The sequence below is a fragment of the Capra hircus genome, chromosome 19 (genome assembly GCF_001704415.2).
Source record: "Capra hircus breed San Clemente chromosome 19, ASM170441v1, whole genome shotgun sequence".
In the NCBI taxonomy this organism is placed as follows: Eukaryota; Metazoa; Chordata; class Mammalia; order Artiodactyla; family Bovidae; genus Capra; species Capra hircus.
In genome coordinates this window covers 27857187-27879139 of record NC_030826.1, presented here as the reverse complement: position 1 = coordinate 27879139, position 21953 = coordinate 27857187, and the positions used below count along the sequence as shown (strand labels likewise).

Here is a 21953-nt window from a genome sequence, read left to right as displayed (position 1 = left end):
AGAGAGGAGCCCCACTTGCGGCAACTAGAGAAAGGCCCGAGGAGCAACAAAGACCCAGCACGGCCAAAAAATAATACAGTTGAAAAAAAAAGCTTGACCTCAGACTGTACATTTTTTTCGACTAATTAAAATATAGTTGTAAAAAGTGAAGACATCAAAGTCCTGGAAGGACAGCATAGATGGATTTAACAGTGTAGGTGATGATAATAGAAAAGCTCTGTGTATGAGATATGTACAAGGTGCTCCGTGGCTCCAGGGGAGTGAGCCAGCGTCAGCGCTGAGGGATGAGCCTAAAAGGTGTCAGGCCTTGAAGATGCTATCCGTGATCAGCGGGCATCCCGGGGTTCGTTCAGCTCCTGCAGACTCAGTTACCTTGTCTGATTGTTCTGGAAATTCTGGTTCCAGTGCTGGATATGTTTCTGGTGCTGAGGAATTTCTTTGTAAACATTCTAATGAACTTCACTTTTCTGGCAGAGCCACTGATTCCTAGCACAGGTGGGGAAGTGTTGTGAAAATTTTCCTCTGTCCTCTTAACTGGCATCTACCAAAATAATGTAATTCATTTATACCATTTAAAAATCATTTTCCAGCTACTGGTGATAGTGTTGTGTTTTTTTTTTCCCCCCACTCACTCTCTTTTTACTTCCTACTAATTCTAGTTTCAAATCAGTTTACTTTTGTTGATTATAGGTTGGGAATGTGTGTGCTGTGCTTTCTGTAAAGCAGCCTGTGTTACTATATCTTCCAGGGGCGAATCAGGTGCCGGGAAGACAGAAAACACTAAGAAAGTCATTCAGTACCTTGCTCATGTTGCTTCTTCACACAAAGGACGAAAGGACCATAATATTCCTGTAAGTTTTTGTTCTGCCCTTGTTTTTAAAACCCTTAGATTTATTCTTTAGTAATTTCAGAAACAAGAATAAGGAAGTGAGGGTGCTCAGCGCACTGCCTTTATTGACAGCTTCCTTGTCTCCCCCAGCAAGGAGGGGCTAGGACATCAAGAAATTGCTGGTAACTGGCAATTCCAACAGGGCAAACTGAAATTATGGTTGTAACTCAAAGCCTGATCTCTTGCAGGGTTGTGGTAAGGATTATTAGAAGTCAATAAGCAAGGCTTATGAAGACTTCTCAGTTTTTAACCACCAGAAAAATATCCTCAGATATTTTCAGTGGTGCTTTCTGACCTTACAGAGCTACCACCAGCAGCAGCCTGAGGGGAGGATAGAAATTTGGGGGACAGTTGATGACAGAAAAGGTGTAAGAATATAACACGTCAGTTATTCTTGATTTGTAGATATGCAGATGTAGTCGTTAATACCCCCTGAGAGATGCCAGCCAAACCTGCTTTCACAGTTCTAACCCTCACACTGACTTGGTGCTTTGGATGTGGCTTTACTGCTAGGGAAAGACCCAAACTTGCTAACGTTTGCATTTGTCTGTTTGTAACGAGCAGCAGGAATCACCTAAACCAGTGAAACACCAGGCAAGTGCTTTTCTTTGTTTCTTAGTCATGAGTGTTTGCACTAATTTCTGTCTTTAGACTGAGACGCTACTAGGCACAAATACCATTAGCTCGGAGCAAAATCTCTTATGAACAAAATGTTTCTTTTTGAAAATGTGTTGCTTTGAGGCTCACTGTTCTGAGAAGCAGCATGCCCTTTTGCTTTACCTTTGTTTTCTAGAGGAACTTTGATGTTTATTTACCCTTTCATTATGACTTTGAATCATATGCTTGTGAAGCCTGTAAACTTAGGGTTTCATGTGTCAATGGCCAGGCAGAATCACTTTAATAATTCTTAAGCATGTGGAAATCTAACTTCATGCCATGTGTTAAATTTTGAATTTAGGGTTGCAACTGTAACAGTTTCTGACCTGTTAACATTGTGTGGTCTGATATGTGTAACCTGAAAGTCTCATTGTATTTAATATATAAATTTAGAACTTTTTTGTCCTGGGCAAGTTGTAGAGGAGTGTTACTCTTCCTATCAGATGCCTCACTTTTAGCCCCACAGAGCATAGCATCTGGCAGACCATGGACCAGAGCATGTCCTGATGGAGAGGGTGGGCAGGGCTGAGCCAGATGCCTTAGATAGACTGCGGTGTCTGCAGCTGGACTTTACCCTTTCCCTAGCATTGGAATGGTTTTGGTTTCTGTGTCTTTTTGTAAGCATGCTGCTGCAAAGCTAGCATAAAGCAATAAATGATAGTGTTATGAAAACCTATTAACATGAAGAAGCAATCAGAGGCATCTAAAGGAATAGTCACAGACACAGATTTTCAAATACCTTTCTTTAGAATTCTTAAGATAGTCTCAGATGCCAAAGCTTGTACCACACCTGTAAAATCCCATGATGTTCCTTTGCTTTTAGCTGTAGACCACACCAGTGATGCAAATTGGGAGGATGAACGAAATCATCACTATCCTATATGATATTGAAAGGCTCTTTGGCCAGTTAAAGAAGGAATCTGTAGACCAGCAACCAGATTTTCTTTATGCTTTAGAGTACATGCTAAATGACCTTTTAATATGTACCTAGATCACCAGCAAAATAGCGTTAAATAATTAACCTACAGATTTAGGTTTCCTAGTCCTCTGGCTTACATAAATCATCGTTACTGTTTTGTTTCAATGTCAGAAACAACTACAGAGTGGGTCCCTGTGAGTAGCATGCTTACCCCGAGATTTTGCTTTGGGTCCGATCAAGCCAGGTTTCCTCCAGAAGGCATGAGCTTCTCTGGGCCGTGCTGCGCTATTGTTACTGACTTGCATGTCTTTCTGCATGTTCTCTGCACAGACTCTCATGTGCTGCTTTCCCAGGTTTATTTTAACACTAGTCAAGTGGTAGTTATGCCGTGTCTTTAGAAACATGAGGAGGCCACTGGTGCTCCATTGATTTTTCTTCCCCAGCACACTGAGGAATGTGAGACACTGCTGAGCCTAGAGACTGGTCATACCCTGGGGAGGGTCATCTCAGGAACTTACTTCTCTCCCTACACCCCCATCCTCTCCCGAGTGCCCCTAGGCCTGGTTTCCTCACCCCATTTTGAGGATGACTGCCATAAAGTAATGGTTTTACTTTGTAAGGTCAGTGTTTCTTTTGGTTCCCTTAACTGGTTTCTGAATTTATGTTGAACCTTATAGGAACTTACTTGGATTCCCAGGAACCATTTGTATAAATTGATAGCATTTTATCACTAAACAGCAGTATAAATTGTAAAACAAAACAAAAGAAAAGGCATTGTAGCCTCCCGATTTTGTGAATCTTTATTTGCTCTTGGCTCTTTTTCCCTCAGCAACTTTATTGAGGTTTAAATTCATGTCCCACAAAATTCACCCTTTTAAAGCATACAGTTCAGTGGGGTTTGTTTATTTTTTAGTCTAGTCACACAGTTACTACTGCAGTCAATTTTGGAATATTTTCATCACCCCCAAAAGAAGCCCTTTACCCATAGGAATAGGAATCATCTTCCATGTCCCCCCAGCCCCTGGAAATCACTAATCACTTAGTTTCTCTGAATCTACCTATTCTGAGTATTTTATGTGAATGGCATCATATAACATGTGGTTCTCTGTGACTCTTTTTTCACTTTGCAAATGTTTTCAAAGGTTTGTCCTTGTTGGAGCATGTGTAAGTGCTCCATTCCTTTTTATGACCAAATAACAACCCATTATATTAAGTTCGTCATGTTTTGTTTATCCATTCATCAGTTGATGGACGTTTGGATTGTTTCCACTTTGGGACCATTATGAATAATGCTGCAATATATCAGTTTTCACATGGACATACGTTTTCACTTCTCTTGGGTGTGTACCTGGAGTGGAATTGCTAGGTTGTGGAAACTTTCTGTTTAATGTTTTGACGAACTGCCAGACTTCTCTATAGAGGCTGTACCACTTTACATTCCCAGCAATATATGAGCGTGCCAATTTCTCCGTATCCTAGTCAGTACTTGTCATTGTCTTTTTATTGAGGCCCTCCTAGCACTGTGAAGTGTTCAGTTTTTTAAAATGTGTTTTATAACTTCATCTTCATTATAGAAATATGAACAAATATAAGAAAGAAATTGTCAAAATTAAGGCCACAGTATTTAAGAAGTAAAACATTTACCTGTAAACTTTTACATGTTGTAACAAAATGAGTTGTCATTTGGCTTAATGCCCCAGCTGACTGCAAGTCCGTCTTCATTCTAAGTTCCCTCATCGTGTGTCGCTGTTATAGACCCTTGCTGTCTGGCATGGTATTCAAGGCCACTCTGAAGCCTGGACAAGGTGCAATTTCACAGCGGGTTTGAAGACAACTAATTTCTTAAACTTGACCATCCCCCGAGAATGACCTCTTCAGGCCCACCCACCTCCCGACTAATTGCTCAGTCAGCCACGTCGGATGGCAGCTTCCAGATGACTTTGTATCTACTGGTCTAAACTGCCTTGAACTGAGACAGAAGGGTAACAGATAGCAAGTAGCAAGCACAGAAATTATAGCCTATCCTGGAGATTGGTTCTCAACATGTGATTAGTTGCTGCGCCAGCTTCCCTGATAGCTCAGTTGGTAAAGAATCCGTCTGCAATGCTGGAGACACCAGCTCAGATCTTGGGTTGGGAAGATCCCCTGGAGAAGGGATAGGCTACCCACTCCAGTATTCTTGGGCTTCCCTTGTGGCTCACCTGGTAAAGAATCTGCCTGTAATGTGGGAAACCTGGTTTCCATCCCTGGGTTGGGAATATCCCCTGGAGAAGGGAAAGGCTACCCCCTCCAGTCATCTGGCCTGGAGAATTCCATGGACTTGTATAGGCCATTGGGTCACAGAGTCAGGCACAGAGTGACTTTCACTTTCACCAGCTTCCAACCCTACTCTGTGGTCAGAGGGAAAGCCACAGCTTTGCCTGTTAGGCCTATGAGGGCAGCAGGAGGCCAGCCTGAGTCCCCTTGCTGGCTGAACTGGAATTTTGAAAGATGTGTGTGTGTGGTTTTTTTGTGTTTTTCTTTATTTTCACCAACTTCAAACTCATTCTGTATCTATCATATAGCAAGTATATGTAATACATTATGTAATAAACATGGGTGTAGTTTTTTTCACGATTGGCAAACCTTTAAAGCATTAATGATTTAAATACTTAGAGCTTTAAAAATACTTTCAGTAGTTAATAGTAATTTCTTTTCTCCATGTTCCACAGTGACATTTCTTATTACCACATAGAATAGAAAGAGAGGAACATTGCCCATGCAGTTCCAGTGGAAAGGTTAACACTTTAGTCACTGCCCCTGGAGGTTTATAAATGGCTGCATAATTTGGGGAGCTGTAAGTACTTTCTGCCTAAGTGTAGAATTATTCAGTGTAGCAATGATCAAATTTAGTGGTAATTTCTTACCTAAAGATCATTTTTGTGTATTGTATAGTACTAGCTTTGGGTCAAGCTTTATATGATTCATTCCTGAGTCTTTGAGATCTATAATTGGGCTCAATCATGTCAGAAACCCATTGGAAGAGAAGTATCACCACATCCCTGTTAATGGAATGGCCCCCATAGCTGGGACCCACATCTCCACACCCACCACGATGACTGTGAGGACCCTTAATCCAAATCTTCCTGCCGCCTCTGGCTCACCACCATCCCCTCCCCAGATACTGATAGAGTGTGCTTGGACCTGTCATTATCTGTCCATTCAGCAGACATTCACAGAACATTATTTTGACTTGATGTGGAGGATGCAACCAGTGCCTTTAAGCCAAATGAAAGAATGGGATCAAGATCAGTGGATCACATGCACACAGTGTGTGCACACACAAACAACATATACATGCCAGGGAGGGGAAAAAAAAAAAAACAATCATCTTGACCCAAACAACTCTTGTGAAGCCATGTCTAGGGAATATTAAAATGAGGTATACAATACTTGTTTTGTCTTCAAGTTAGGAGAACATTTTAAAGATAAATTATTATTGGAAGTGTTTTTATTATGATTTGGTAGGATAGTGTGTAGTTTTAAGGAATCTATGTTCTGATTCCTTGAGCTAACTGGCCGTGTCAGATAAATGCAGTGCCCCACCTACCTATCAGTCAGTATATTTTCTGACAGTTTCTACACCCTTATCACACAGTGAGGTTAAGGAATCTTATAGCCCAAAGCATTGTTGTTGAGCCAGTGCAGGGAGGGCTTTGCAAGATGTTGGCCACAGACACAGTGATGGCTGTGACCTCTGACCTCTAGGGAAAAGGCTCTCTGTTGTGTCACAGCACAATGGCTGCTGTCCTTAATGATGACCTTCAGCCTTGTTAACATTGGTTCAGGATACTGTGTTTGAGAAACTTTGGTAACATATAGCGTTTAGAAAGATTTACATCAGAAATAGTCTGGTGCCCCTTGAAGTCCATAAACAGGAAAATTCCCATTCAGGGAGCATATTATCTAAAGTTGAGAACGTGAGTTGATGCTGTGTCATGACATTGACGTGGCAGGACTGGTTCTTGACTGGTTTCTATTGAACACAACTGTAGACTGATGAAGACCTGGGAAAACCCGGCAGTCCAGATAGATGCTCTAGAGTACACACTGTGTCACGGGTCTCAGGCACATTCCCCACCCTTTCCCTGGAGGGAATGGCACCTCCAAACGGCACCTCTAACCACACTGGCTGAGACTGCCTTATGGTATATACTTGTTCCTGGCTTTGGGTTTGATGATAGTGTCATGCGTCACGTGGCAACTGGCCATTCATTTAAAAATCTTACCTGAGGTTCCTTATACTCTTTCTTTATTTTTTGCTTAGAGAAGCACATTAGTGTTTTTTATTTCTTTCTTTAGGTCTCGAATAATGGTGGGTATTTTAAAATACACAGGTAACATTTGTGTCTGGAAAAGGATTTTAAGTCTTACAGTATAATTCTGAAATTATATTCCCCGGGCATAGGGTCATTTTATAGTGCTTTTTATGACCAGAAATGGCTTCATGCTTTCTCATGGAGCTTTCTGTTGTATTTCATGAATAAAGCACATATTAATATACTTACACCTTTTGTTTGTAAACTGTTTTATAGCTTAATTTGCATGCAAGTAAGAACACTGAATAAAGCATACACTACACCAAATATGATACGCTTAGCTTTTTAAATTTGAGCAAGAATTCAGTAGCCTCACCATCTTTGTCATCTCTGAGATGAGGGTGTTGCCCTGTCTATGTCATTAAGATATCGTGTTAAATCTTGGAAAATGGCAAGTCTTTTTACCTTGTGTTTAGCATCTCTGTTCAATGTGACATCATCATCTTGTGGTCACGTGATAGAGGCTGATTTTTTTTTGTTTTTTTTCCTTTAGCAGAGCGCATAAGACCGAGAATAAGAAGCCAACAACAAAATTTGTTAGATGGCAAATGAGAAAACAGGAAAAGAGGCAGTGTTTCGTTTGCTTTTTCTTTGAGGAATGGAGTAGAGAGATTAACATACATTTGCTTTCACTTATGTGTGTGTTTATGTGTGATGTCTTTTAGGGGGAACTTGAACGGCAGCTTTTGCAAGCAAATCCAATCCTGGAATCATTTGGAAACGCAAAGACTGTGAAAAATGATAACTCATCTCGTTTTGTAAGTTTAAAAGTGCCAGAAACCTTTTGTTCCTCAGACTTCTAGTTAAATGTCTACTATGATTAAGCAAATAAATATCTTCCTCCCTAACAGATGTAGTATGGAACAGTGAATAGAAATACAGTGCAAGTCACATGTAATTAAAATTTTCCTAGTAGTCACATTTTGGAAAACAAAAAAAAGGAGGAAAAAACAAATGGGAAAGTAATTTAAACCGTATGTTTATTATATATAAATATATAGTTATGTATTCTATGGTGGTGGTGTTATAACCTCTCTGAACTTATTTCTTCACTTTGGTTGGGGATGATATAAATAATTCTGGGCTTTTCATGGAGATTAAATGAGGTGCGTGTCAAGTACTTAACACAGCACTGGGCACAGTTATCACTGAACAAAGTGAAGCTGGAGTTTGATGTGGTAAATTGTTGTCTTTGTACTTTGCTGTGTCTGTGGTATGTGGATCTCAGAATAATTTATCGCTACTATTACTTTATTTACTTTTAATATTTTAGTTTTATTGGGGTATAGTTGATTTACAGAGTTGCGTTAGTTTCCGGTGTACAGCAGGGTGATTCAGTTATACAGGCCTATGTATTCATTCATTTTCTGGTTCTTTTCTCATATAGATTATCACGGAATATTGGGATGGTGCTTCTCTAAAATTTTCTTCTCAGCCGTTCTACTCTCTGAATTCAGTGAAAACTTCACTTTCTCCCTCAGCTCGCATAGCTTGTCTAGGGACATTTTCCTGAATGACAGCAAGATCAGTGTCGCAGGACATGGTCTTCCCTTTTCCAGCTTCTCAGAGTCAGTACTTGGATAGCAAATTGTTCAACATCTGCTATTTCTGCTTCAGTAGCTGGGGTTGTTTCTATGTTTTCCTCCCTCCTCTGATATTAGACATCTTGGTTAAAGTTAAGAAGGCCAAAATCAAAGCAACTTTAATTCTAACGATTCCTCAATAGGCGGTTTTTGGAAATCAGGATAACTGTGACTTTTTTTTTTTTTTTTTTTACTATGGAGGTGTAAGCTGTGGTCCGTAGAATAGTCTGATGAGTTTCTGGAATTAGAAGCCACCAGACCATAGTTCAGTTCATTTCAGTCACTCAGTCGTGTCTGACTCTTTGTGACCCCATGGACTACAGCACACCAGGCCTCCCTGTCCATCACCAACTCCTGGAGCTTGCTCAGACTCATGTCCATCGAGTCAGTGATGCCATCCAACCATCTCATTCATCCTCTGCCATCCCCTTCTCCTACCTTCAATCTTTCCTGGCATCAGGGTCTTTCTGGTGAGTCAGTTCTTCACATCAGCTGGCCAGAGTATTAGAGCTTCAGCGGCAGTCTTTCCAATGAATATTCAGGACTGATTTCCTTTAGGATGGACTGGTTGGATCTCCTTGCAGTCCAAGGGACTCTCAAGAATCTTCTCCAACACCACAGTTCAGAAGCATCAATTTTTAGGTGCTCAGCCGCCTTTATGGTCCGAACTCTCACATCCATACATGACTCCTGAAGAAACCATAACTTTGACTAGACGGACCTTTGTTGCAAAGTAATGTCTCTGCTTTTTAATATGCTGTCTAGGTTGTTCATTGGAGAAGGAAATGGCAACCCACTCCAGTGTTCGTGCCTGGAGAATCTCAGGGGCGGTGGAGCCTGGTGGGCTGAGGTCACACAGAGTCGGACATGACTGAAGTGATTTAGCAGTAGCAGCAGGTTGTTCATAGCTTTTCTTCCAAGGAGCAAGTGTTTTAATTTCATGACTGCAGTCACCATCTGCAGTGATTTTGGAGTCTCCCCCAAATAAAACCTGTCACTGTTTCTGTTGTTTTCCCATCTGTTTACCATGAAGTGACAGGACTGGATGCCTTGATCTTAGTTTTTTGAATGTTGAATTTTAAGCCAACTTTTTCACTCTCCTCTTTCACTTTCATCAAGAGGCTCTTTAGTTCCTCTTTGCTTTCTACTCTAAGGGTGGTGTCATCTGTATATCTGAGGTTATTAATATTTCTCCTGGCAGTCTTGATTCCGACTTGTGCTTCATCCAGCCTGGCATTTCATGTGATATACTCTGCATAGAAGTTAAATAAGCAGGGTGACAATATAAAGCCTTGATTTACTCCTTTCCTAATGTGGAACCAGTCTGTTGTTTCATGTCCAGTTCCAACTGTTTCCTCTTGACCTATGTATAGATTTCTCAGGAGGCAGGTAAGGTAGTCTGGTATTCCCATCTCTTTAAGAATTCTTCACAGTTTGTTGTGATCCACACAGTCAGAGGCTTTGGCATAGTCAGTAAAGCAGAAGTAGATATTTTTCTCTAACTCTCTTGCTTTTTCTGTGATCCAGTGGATGTTGGCAATTTGATCTCTGGTTCCTCTGCCTTTTCTAAATCCAGCTTGAACATCTGGAAGTTCTCAGTTCATGTACTGTTTTGAAGCCCAGCTTGGAGAATTCTGAGCATTACTTTGCTAGTAGGTAAGATGAGTGCAATTGTGTGGTAGTTTGAATATTGTTTAGCATTGCCTTTCTTAGGGATTGGAATGAAAACTGACCTTTTCCAGTCCTGTGGCTACTGCTGAGTTTTCCAAATTTGCTGGCATATTGAGTGCAGCACTTTAACAGTATCTTTTAGGACTTGAAATAGCTCAGCTAGAATTCTATCACTTCCACTAGCTTTGTTCATGGTGATGCTTCCTAAGGCCCACTTGACTTCGCACTCCAGGATGTCTGACTCTAGGTGAGGGACCAGACCATAGGAGACCTGGTACACAAAGGCAGCTGATAACCCACTGTATGCTTGTGCCCAGGCTGCTGAAAGAGAGCACTGCAGACTGGGTGGCTTAAACAATAGATTGAACTCTGTGTTTTTTCAAAGTGGAGGGAGGATAAAAGTCTGAGATCACTGTGCGGCCAGGGCTGGCTTCTTCTGAGGTCTGTCTCCTTGGCTTGTGGACAGCCATCTCCTGGGAATTCATGTGGTCTTCCCTCTGCGTGTTTGTTCTGTTCTTCTAAGACCCCAGTCACATTGGATTCAGCCCACCATTATGACCTCATTTTAACTTAATTACATTTGTGCAGACCCTTTCTTTAAATATAGTCTTGCTCTGAGCTAGTAGACATTAGGATTTCAGCATATGGATTTGGGGGTGGTGGGGACAACTCCACCCTAACACCCAGTACCCTCAGAGGTGGTTGCAGTGCAAGAGGCGTTCCAGGTTATGTGAAACGTAGTAGGGACGTATTTGCTTGGAATACTGTTTATTCCTAGTAAGATAAAATCTGAAGATCTGCTTAGTCCAAGTTCATTTAGTAATTATTTTAGCTTTTTCTCTATAAAGTGGGATAGCAAATATGCCTGTGTCAGTAAGAACCATGGCTGTGACTTTCAGATCTGAGGAAATTGAGCTGCGTTTAGAGTTTCTGTCATTCCATGGATCATCAGAGTTGAGTCTGAGCCACAATTAAATCTTAAATTCTTTTTGCTGAAAGCCCTGTGTTTAGTGGCTATGCCATGGGGTGGGAGATAGCTACCAGCTTTGGTATGAGAGTGTGGTAGACTTCATAGTGGAAAATGTTTTATCTTACCACACAAATCAAGGTACCAGTCTGTCCTGATTTCTAAACACCCCCTCCCCCAAACCACATTCCAAATCTAATAGAAACAGTTTTGTGCCCATTTGTCTCACTTTTGCCTAGAAAAGATAAACTGCTACTAACCAGTCCTGTCCTTTGGTCTAGAATGTGGTGATCCCATTATTAAAAGGTAAGGACTCAGCTGATGGGGATCTTGTGTTTGGGACAGAGAGACAGGTAACTCTGTATTAGAGTCTACTGCTTTATAACCAGATACTCTAAGTCCTAGTGACGTAGAGCATTTATTGTCTCAGCGTTTCTGGGTGATGGTTCTGGTTCAGGGTCTGCCAGGAGGTCGTCATTACCGTGTGACTGGCTAGCGCTAAGCATCTGAAGGCTGCTGAGGCTGGAGGAGCTTAGCTTCCCAGCTTGTTACTCGGGTAGCTTTTGGCAAGAGGCCTCAGTTCCACAGGCTTCCCTGGTGGCTCAGAGAAAAAAAATCCGCCTGCCAGTGCTGGAGACACAAGTTCGATCCCTGGGTTGGGAAGATCCCCTAGAGAAGGAAATGGTAACCCACTCTAGTATTCTTACCTGGGAAATCCCATGGATGGAGGAGCCTGGTGGGCAGCAGTCCATGGGGTTGCAAAAGAGTCAGACACAACTTAGCATCTAAAATAACAGATCTGTAATTTGTTATAGATACTATAGATCAGTGGTTCTCAATTTGGGATCCCCTAGGGTTCCTACACTTGGCATCTCGTGGGTGGAGGCCAGGCATATTGCTGAACATTCCTCAGTGTACAGGAGGCCCCACAACAGAGTTATCGCCACACATCAGTTATATGGAGGTTGAGAAACTCTCCTCGGATGTGCTCCTGTAAATGGTAGTCTAAATTAGGAAATTGATTGTAAAGTAGTAACTGCACATAGTCCCCTTAATGCTTGTGATTGGCACAGCTTGTCCAAAGGTTGATAAAGATTATTCTGGTGGGAACTTGTTTTACATTCTACTGGTGGGAAGAATTTCTTAGATTGTTTCCAGGAAAATTGATTCTAGCGAGAATCACCCATCAATGTAAATTCTCAACAGACCTTGATTCAGCTGAAGTTCTGCCTTCCAAAGTGCTTGTGCTACTGAATAATCATCACTAAGTATGCGCCATCTAATATAGTAAAAGCTAATCTTTTCAGAAAAGACTTTTGATTAAGGCAGTGTTGTCAGACATAGCTAATCATTCAACCAAGAAACAAAGATGCCTTTAAATTACTGACTTTGAGAAAGTCAACTTTACGTTGATATGTATAGTATTTTTTTAAAGAAAGAGTTTCGTAACCAGGTACTATTATCATAAGGCGTTAACTGCACAATAACACAAGAAGGTTGATTTTAGCAATATTAGTTCCATTGATCAACTCTCATTCCACATTCAGTTAAAACATTTTGGCAGTCTTCAGTGGGTGTTGCTAACCCTGGTTCTCAGGGGGTTAGACAGTAGCCAGTGTAGACTCATTTTCAAATTTTACATGATTGGGTTTTTTTGTTGTGCATTTCAGTTAATTATTAATTAAGCACCTATTCTTTGCTGGTCACTGTTCTGCTTACTTGTTATCTCCATTTGGATATCTAATAGATTTCTCAAATTAACATATTCCAAATGGAACTTTTTTCTTTTTCTTTCAAAGTGTCTTTTTGTAAGTCTTAGGTGAATAAACGATACAATCAAGTCACCCAGTTGCTTAAGCGTAAAACAAAATAGAATCAACAAAACCTAGAAAACCAAAATACCTAAGAGTCATCCTTGATTGAGCCTTTTTGTCATGGTTCATGTCCAGGCCAGGGGTGAATTGTGTGGGTCCACACAATTCCATCTTTGTCCCCTATACTCCTCATTTGTCTCAAAACCTAAATCAGATCTGAGGAGGCTTCCCCTGTGTTCTCTCTCCCAGCCTCCTGCTGTTTTCCTTCATGGCACTTCCAGTCTGTGGTTTGTGCTGTGCTTATCTGTGATTTCTTTCCTGCTAGAATATAAGATCCCTGATGGTAGGGGCCCTTTCCATCTTGCTTTCCAGATCCTTAGTTGCTGGCTCTGCCTCCCACGTACATAGTAGGTGTGTCGATGTCTTTGTGGAATCCATTCAGTTACAGTGTGGTTGCCTACTAAGTGCTAGACACTCTTTTAGACCCTTGGACTAATCAGTGGACAGAGCTCACCTTCATTTGGGTTTTAGCTTTTTGATCACTTGCCGTCACATACATTTGAGCTCAGGTAGCATGTTGCACATGCCAGGCTCTCTGGGAACATGCCTGCCCTAATTTTTTTGCTTTTTTTGTTTTAATAGTTGATTTGCAACATTGTGTTAGTTTCAGATATACAGCACAAAGGATTCAGTTACACATACATATATATTTTTAGATTTTGTTCTGTTATAGGTTATTACAAGATATTAACCTATATCATTCGCAGTGCTATACAGTAAATCCTAGTGGCTTATCTGTTTCATATGTGGTAGTATATATCTGTTAATCCCATACTCTTAATTTATCCCTGTCCTCCCTTTCCCTTTGGTAGCCATAAGTTTGTTTCTTATGTCTGTGAGCCTGATTCTGTTTTGTAAATAAATTCATTTGCATTATTTTTTAGATTCCGCATGTAAGCAGTATCATAAATGTGTCTTTCTTTGTCTAACTTACTTCGCTCGGTATGATAATCTCTAGCTCCATCCATCTTGTTGCAGATGGCAGTTTCATTCTTTTTTATGAATGAGTTCTATTGTGTATATGTATATATATGTGTATGTGTGTATATATATACACATATACCACATTTTTATCCATTGTTGATAAACATTTTGATGGACATTTAGGTTGCTTCCATGTCTTGGCTATTATAAATAGTGCTGCTATGAACATTGGGGTGCATCTATCTTTTTGAATTCAAGTTTTTATCTTTTCTGGATATATGCCCAGGAACAGGATTGCTGGATCATATGGTAACTATTTTTAGCTTTTTAAGGAACCTACATACTGTTTTCCATAGTGCTTATGCCCCAGATTTAGAAGTGTGGGCCTCTGGCCAGGAGGGAGGCTCTGGCACCATGGCTAGGCCAGGCCTGGGGTTGGGGTTGGTGTTGGACATCAACATGAAAGAGCAGTGTGATGTTAAAAGATGAATTGTGTGTCCAGTGGAATTCCATGTAGTCATTGTTTAAAGCCACGTGCTTGCAGTGAAAATATTTGAAACTATAAATTCCATAAACTTTAGAATCCATTTGTTTCCATTTCTTTGATCTGATATAGATGAGTAATTTCCTGAAGAATATCTTTTTTTCCAAAGATGCTAGCATATGGTTTGTATTAAAGGAGATTCTTTAGGAGAGCATTACCCTTATGAAAATAATTGTTCACAGTTAGTCCAGCTCTCTGTTTACTGAGAAGTCAGATGCATTCCAGATGGAGAGGTCTATGTAAAATGAATCTCTTGTAATGAAACTTTGAAACAGGGATTTCAATTTCAAAATGATTGTATCGGCAGATACATCTTCCCTCAGAAAGTTTTAGTGGGGATCATTCTCCATACTTCCTCAAATCTTTTACCTTTTTTTCCTTCCTTTGCAAAGATTTGAGCCAGTTTGGCAGTTCCCAAGTTATGTACCTCGAGGTATTAATAGCTAATTAGCTTCCAATCATTGGAGCCAGATAAAGGCTCCAGGTGACCTCCCTACTGCTTGGCTACCAATTGACAACGAAAGTGAGTCAGAGTTCTGTACCCTCACCTGTATTAGCCAGCAGGCACCAAAATCAGTTTTGTAGGTAAGTTGAACACAGTCGACACTCTGTCTTTAGTACTCTCACCCAGACGTCCCGTAAAGACTCCCTGAGGCCAACGTGACAGCATCTGAGACAGGATGAGGTCTACACGGGGCATCCTTCGTCTTCCAAGTGAGCTGCTGCCCTCCCAGCCCTTGGGGCTTGCTGCAGCCCTGACACCCGGCCCACACCAGACTGGCTGGTGGACGTCTGTGTATTTCCAGTCAGACCAGTGCTCTTAATATCGCTCATTTTCCCCCAGGAATTTCAAACATCCATTACACTAAGTAACAAGGCCACTTAATTCACAAGAATACTCATTTTACTAATTAACAAAGCTTCTGGTGTAGTTCGGAGATTAAAATAGCTAGAGCATTTAAAATAGCCATCTGGCCTTGGGATTGTGTCCTGGCTAATTACTTCCCGAATGAGTTTTCCCATTTAGGGCAAATAGCTACCTCCAAACTGGAGATTCTTCCTGGAGCAAACTCACTCACACACAGAGCACACTGTCTAGGCTACTGTGTTTTCTAGTACAGCTCTTACAACAACTTTAAATACAAATTAGGAAGAAGGAAAAAAGTATTTTCAGAGCATGAAGACTGCATTGTCCCTGTAGTAAGGTGCTAACAGTGTAGGTTTAATTACTATGGATATGTTGTAACCACCCACCAGAAAAAGTTCTAGAAAGTCGATGTCAATTCAGAAGGGATAAAATTCTTAAAGATAATTTTCTTAATAGTATCAAAATATCCAAGTTGTCCTATTGCCTCTTTGAGTGAAATTCCTAACAGTTTCAGTTTTATATAACAGAGAGGATGCTAGTTGTCTGCGGTTCAGACTCGTGCAGGTAACGCACTGTCTTAGTTGTCCTTGGATCAGAACACGATGTGCATGGCATCAAAATGCATCCTCTATCATTCATACATAACGTAAAATACTTGTCCTGTTTTTCCTGTTTCCTTTTTGTCTTTGTTGATGAAATCCTGGTTGAATATTCTGAGTACCCCAGTCTGACCTGTATGGAAATCAGATACAGAGCAGACATCTTCCACAGTGATTCAATGGCCATGAGTTTGAGCATACTCTGAGAGAAGGTGACGGACAGGGGAGGCTGGCATGCTGCAGTCCATGGGGTCACAAAGAGTCCTGACTTAGGACATGACTTAGCGACTGAACAACAACAAAATCTTCCATAAGTTTCTTCATATCGTGTTTAAAAGACTGGAGGACCCAACCCACTTAATAGTAAAACTCAACTTGTTTTCCACTTTGGTCTAGATTTGTATGTTAACAAAAATGTTAATTCTGAAAGAGTGCTGATTCAGTATGTGAGGAGGTACTAGTTTCCTTTGGGGTCGGGGGAGGGCTGGAGGGACACCCCCATCCACGGTGCTCGCTCTCCAAGTGTAGGCTCACTCTCCCCACTTTCTTCATGATTTTTTGCCTGGGCCTTTTCATTCAGCCAAAAGATACTTGTCTGGCACTAACTGTAATGGTTAGAGCTGCTACAGGTGCTGGTTATGAAAAAGAAAGTGGACCGATGGTTAGGGAGCTGATATGCAAGTTAGGTGTTGTGTATTGGTGACTTTGCTTGTTTATCCAAGTAAGTGATCACATGTTTAAAATAATCTGGGACATTTCTTTTTAGGTTACCTGTTCAGAAGCCCAAAATTTAGGGTGCTTTTTTTTTAAATTCCAATTCCTCCTTTGAATGTAGCTTCCTTTTTTAGTTTATATTCTCCCATGAAGTAAAGGAAAAATAAGCTCTCCAAATATAAAATGGATTATGTTCAGTATAAGGTTTTAAAGTTATTAGAGTTCAACATTGCCAGTATGATAACTTAGTCCTTTTGCCCCAAAAAAAGAATTTTTTAATGAATTTTGAACTTGTGATGCAGAGTGTAAAGGAAAGGGAATATAAACTAGTATAAGAAGTTGAAAGCTTCAACAGCATGTAGATTAATATATAAAAAAGAAATTAGACAAGTTATTGAAAGCTGAAAGTTTATATTACTATACAACAAAGTTTTAAGTGAAATACTCAGCAAGAATTAGGTGGTATGATATGATTTTGATTAACTTTGCTACAGTGTTAAAGAAAAGTTTGGAAAAGTATCTGAGCAGTGGGTTGGCAGTGTCTTCTTTGCAGTTTTGAAGTAATAACATTATCTTGACTACTCTCTTTTAAAATAGCTATTTTTTTTAGCTCAGTGAAGTATTGTATAAATGATACAGCTATTTAAAAGTTGTAAAGAATTGTAATCCTCATTATAACCATCAGGACCTGATTTTATTTTAGTTTCTTTTTTGAAAAGTTCTAACTATCTGTCAGGACTGTTAGTTTTTAAACTTTATTCTTTCTTAAATGTCTTCCACATAAAAAAGATGGAATTGACTTATTTTAAAAAATAGAGTAAAACTCATTTCTCTCATAAGTACCATATGATTCCTTTGGACCATTATATATAGAAAAATTAAGGGTTTTAGTAATCTTATCACTTTGATATATTAGTGATCTTTTCTGTATTTTGTAACATTTTGCTGTTTCATCATCCTGGGAGTTGATTCATCATTACTCACCAGTCATCCCCAACAGTGTTAAAGCAAGACCAGAATAATAGAGAGCAGCGGAACTGCCTAGCAGGAGGCTATCACAGTGACTCCTGCATCGCCCTGTAGTTTGCTTATGGCCCAAAGAATTGCACTCTCTTTCAAGACGGTATGAAGGAGTGCCGCAGAGAGCAGTTTTTAGTCTACTTTCAGCTTTCAGTGAACATAGTTGAAATATCAAAAGTTTTCACCAAAATGGCCAAGAGAAAAGAGTGACAGAGGAACACATTTCACAACTATTAGATGAATGAGAGGATGAATGCAGAGAGATAGGCAGCATTGTAGACTCTTAACGATGATGGTGAACTTGGTTCCGTAAGTCTCAGACTGAGTCTCCAAATGGTGTAGCCTTGAATTTTCTCAGATGCAAGAACAATGTGTTTCTAAAGACCAAAAGGAAATATGTCTTTGGCATCCAGTTAATCTTTCAAGAGGAAGAATTTCCTCACTCAGAATGTTGTAATAAGGATCTGGACCACTGGTGTTCTGAATGACCGAGTGACATCTTTTGTGATGTTTGTGGATCAGCATTTATCCAGTATGGTTTATAAAAGGACAAATGCTGAAGGCAACATTGTATATGAAAGTGATTAAAAGGAAGTGGATGGTGTCGAAATGAAGAGATTCATTGGATTGACCATTCTAATTGGTGCTTGTAAATCTAAAAATGAAAATGTTTTACAGTTACAGATCGAAAAAGATCTTCCTCTCTTCACAGAATTACGGACTGTCAGACGTTTTAGGTATTCTTCCAGTATTGCATTCTGACAATGCAAAGGCAATAGTAAGTGAGAACCTGTTGTCAGAAGAGAAGAAAGGTGTTTATGGTTGCCACTCTGAATAGTTGTGTGCCCAGACTTGAAAATAATGAGTAGTTTTCCTTACAATTTAGAAGTTGAAATCAGACTGCTCTGTTATCATGGACTGCTACTCTCTGTTGTAGTTTTAAGAGAACTCGAAACAAGCACAGAACCTCCCTTTAAATTACTGTTAAGCTTGAAGCAGATGAATGTACTTGATAAACCGAAAGACTACTCAGCTGCACCTGACTATCGGGAATCCTTTCTCTGTTCCCTTAGCACTCTCTCTCAGTCCCCTGGATGTGCTTGGGCCACGTTGTTCTGCAGGTGCTGAAAAAGTACAGCCTTGCTTCTCCTGGAGTTGTGGGGCATTGTGTCAGCATCTCTCAATGCCTCAACCATTTTATTTGTATCAACTGTTATTTGTGTAAACTGTTATTTGTATTAACTGTTCTTATTTAGTCCTCTTACATAATATCACTAGTCCATCTGAAAAGGAGGAAAAGTTTTTTTCTCCTGTTTAAAGAAAAATCCAAACAAAACTTTCTCTCCCTTCATGAAATAAAACTAACCAAATAAGCAAGCAAATTGTCATTTTTATTTTGTGACTCTAAAGTGATTAACAAATTCTCTATGGGAGTAATTGCTAAATGCTCACCAGCAGCCTCTTAAAGATGGATTTGCATGGTAGTCGATAGAATTTAAATCGTTACCTCCTTAAGTTCTGTGACACAAAGATCCACTTTTAAGCTTGAGGGTGTTGCTGATATTGCTGTCACCATCCTCTTTTTCAGTTTCACGTTCTGTTAATGTATTCTGTTGTACGCATATACTCAGTTACAAATCTTAGACCCATGTCCAGAGTTGTTTCCGTTTAACCAGTGTTTTGATAATTTATAAACGTAGTGAGCGACTTTATACATAACTGTTTGAGAGGTGCTAAGAGGCGTGCTAAGAGGCATGCTTTTGCTCAAAATGCTTTTGCTTCATCAAGGAATCATGTTTTTTACCTCCCTCTCAAACACTTTCGGGTTTAGTGGCATCCAAAGCAGACCCTTAGTGAAGTGTGCATCTGTCACTGTGACGGCCTGATACTTCAGCTGTATCAGACTAGCCATGCACTTCCTGTGCAGAGCAAGGCTTTCAGCTCCTGGACTGTACACTGCTCTGTTGATCTGCATCTCTGTCCATGCACCAGTACCACACCTTCTTCATTATCCTATAGCTTCTTGAAATCAAGTAGTGCGAAAAGATCCGAGAGCTCTCAAAATCCTTGTGACTTCTTTAGGTCGTCTTCATTTCCCTTCAATTTTGGAATCTGCTTGTCCATGTCCACTGAGAAGCCGTCCCATCCTTTGCCTTTTCCTGTGATGAATAGTTGTAGTATGTTTACAAATATCAGTCCTTAGCAGTCCTGGGATTCTTGATCATTGTTGTGTTCCTTGGTTTTACAAAGTATATTTAATTTGGCCTTTTATATCTATATTTGCAAGTAAGATATTTGCTTTTATTTTGCTTTCTGATATGTTTTTTATGATATGTTTGCCAGCTTGTATATTCAGTGTTATGATAACTTTATAAAATGGATTGTGAAAGAATCACTATTTTCTGTTTCCCTTGAAACAGTTATGTGTGTTGTAAGACAATTCAATATTCCTTAAGGAATTTGCTAAACTATTTAAGACCAATCCATCATTTTTAAAGGAGTAATTATATTTTAGTATTTTCTGTGTTTATGGTCTGTTCAACTTTTCTCTTGTTTTTCTTTGAATGAGTTTTTGTTTTCTTAGGAAATCATCTTTATTTTTCACTTTTCTCAAATCTAGCATTAGAGGACTAGATACAGTGTTCTTTTAAAGCTATTAAAATCTTTCAGATTATTTAGAATAACTTTTAAAAAGTTTTAAATGGTTAGCATTTCATTTTTATTATGCCTAGTAAAGTAACCTACCCCAGCCCTAAGTTTATTGAGGCTTTTTCTTTCCCTTTTATTTGGGATAATATAATTAAGATTCCATTTTTGTAACCAACTTGTGGATACATGACACAGTAACTTTGGCTTATTTATTATAGTGTTCAGATCTTCTGTGTCCTTAATTTATTTTCAGCATTTTTTTTTTTTAATTTATTTTCAGGGCAAGTTTATTCGGATCAACTTTGATGTAACTGGCTATATTGTTGGGGCCAACATTGAAACATGTATCCTTTTTCATAATTGCATTATTCAAAATAGAGAATTGATTTCATCTTCCTGCAGCCTGGTGGCCATCCTCTGTGACGCCTCTTCCATTTCCCAGATGATAAAACTCAAGCCCAGAGAAATTGTGACTTGTTTAGATACCTTCAACCACTGAATATGAACTCCAAAGTGATATTTTGTTGTTGTGACACTGGGTCATGATCTGGTCACGTGGCTGGGGAAGTGGAGGGTCCCACTAAGGTGAGAACACCTGTATAGGCAAATGGATCCAGGAAGTGTTTGTGTGCTCATAGCACATTTAGATGAATAACATCTTCAGTTACTGCTGTATTAGCCCATTTTTCTCCCCATTTACTTTTGATATTAGTAGAGTGACCATGTCCCATTAAAACAAACCTTATAATCTACAGAGGTGAAGCAGTTTCAGTTAGTGTTAAGCAGAATAAAGTCAGAGGGGAAAAAAACAGTCAAACACATAGACTAGTCCTAAGAAATGTCACAAGCATAGAATAGCCTTAAGGAATGATGGATCTATAGAGAGAATTAGTTTGATTAAAAAGAATAAATTAGAAATGACTCTGAATGATAATGTCCCAATTAGGAAATAACAGCTGACAGTTCTCTATACTTGTTAATACTCTGTGATAGATACCGTTTCTGGCCCTCCGGTCAGGCATGGATCGGATTTTTCCTGTTAATTCAGAACTATATTTTATGTCTCTAAATATGTTCAGAGCCAGAAAACAAAGCAAACACTTGAACATGACAGGCAAGTTGATCTAGAGCAGGGGTCCCCAGCCTCTGAGATCTAACACGTGATGATCTGAGGAGGAACTAATGTAATAATAATAGAAATAAAGTACACAATAAATGTAATGTGCTTGAATCATCCCCAAACCATCCCCACTCTGGTCCATGGAAAAATCATCTTCCACAAAACCAATTCCAGGTGCCAAAAGGGTTGGCGACCGCTGCACTAGAGTCCCTTCATGTTGAAGAGATCCTTCATGTGCAGGCACGCTTCACCGAATGTGGAGGGTGTGTTTGGGGTAGCCCAATTTTTAACTAGAATTAGGCTGTATGCACATACACAGTTTGCTTTGGTGGCCCCAGGAAGATTAATTCAGAGAAGATAATTCTCTCCCAAAGCAGTAAAACTGAGACTCTTGGGAGTCCAGTGTGACTGTCAATGCAGAGATATTCCAGGAGCATCCAGACTCAGTGGACAGAGAAACCAAACAGGCCCCAGATCCACGCCCCAAATACCCACACGGGGCTGCGGTGTTCTGACACACAGGTGCTAACTGACTGGAGTGGTACCAGAGTTACACGTATTTTGGAGTCCAGCAAAGTTTTGGTTTCTGACTGTGCT

The 21953-nt window shown here is 39.9% G+C and overlaps 1 protein-coding gene across 6 annotated transcripts in view; it reads left to right on the top strand.

Moving 5' to 3' along the window:
• The window catches only part of MYH10 (myosin heavy chain 10), a 121617-nt gene that overhangs the window by 42039 nt on the left and 57625 nt on the right, over positions 1–21953 (top strand). For 4 of the 6 annotated variants that reach the window (XM_018064634.1, XM_018064633.1, XM_018064635.1 and 1 more), the window contains exons 5-8: positions 749–851; positions 1454–1483; positions 7489–7581; positions 20517–20580. In XM_018064634.1, coding sequence (XP_017920123.1) covers positions 749–851; positions 1454–1483; positions 7489–7581; positions 20517–20580 — 290 coding nt within the window. The remainder of the gene's footprint in view (positions 1–748; positions 852–1453; positions 1484–7488; positions 7582–20516; positions 20581–21953) is intronic. The other 2 variants (XM_018064636.1, XM_018064638.1) reach the window with 1 other exon arrangement.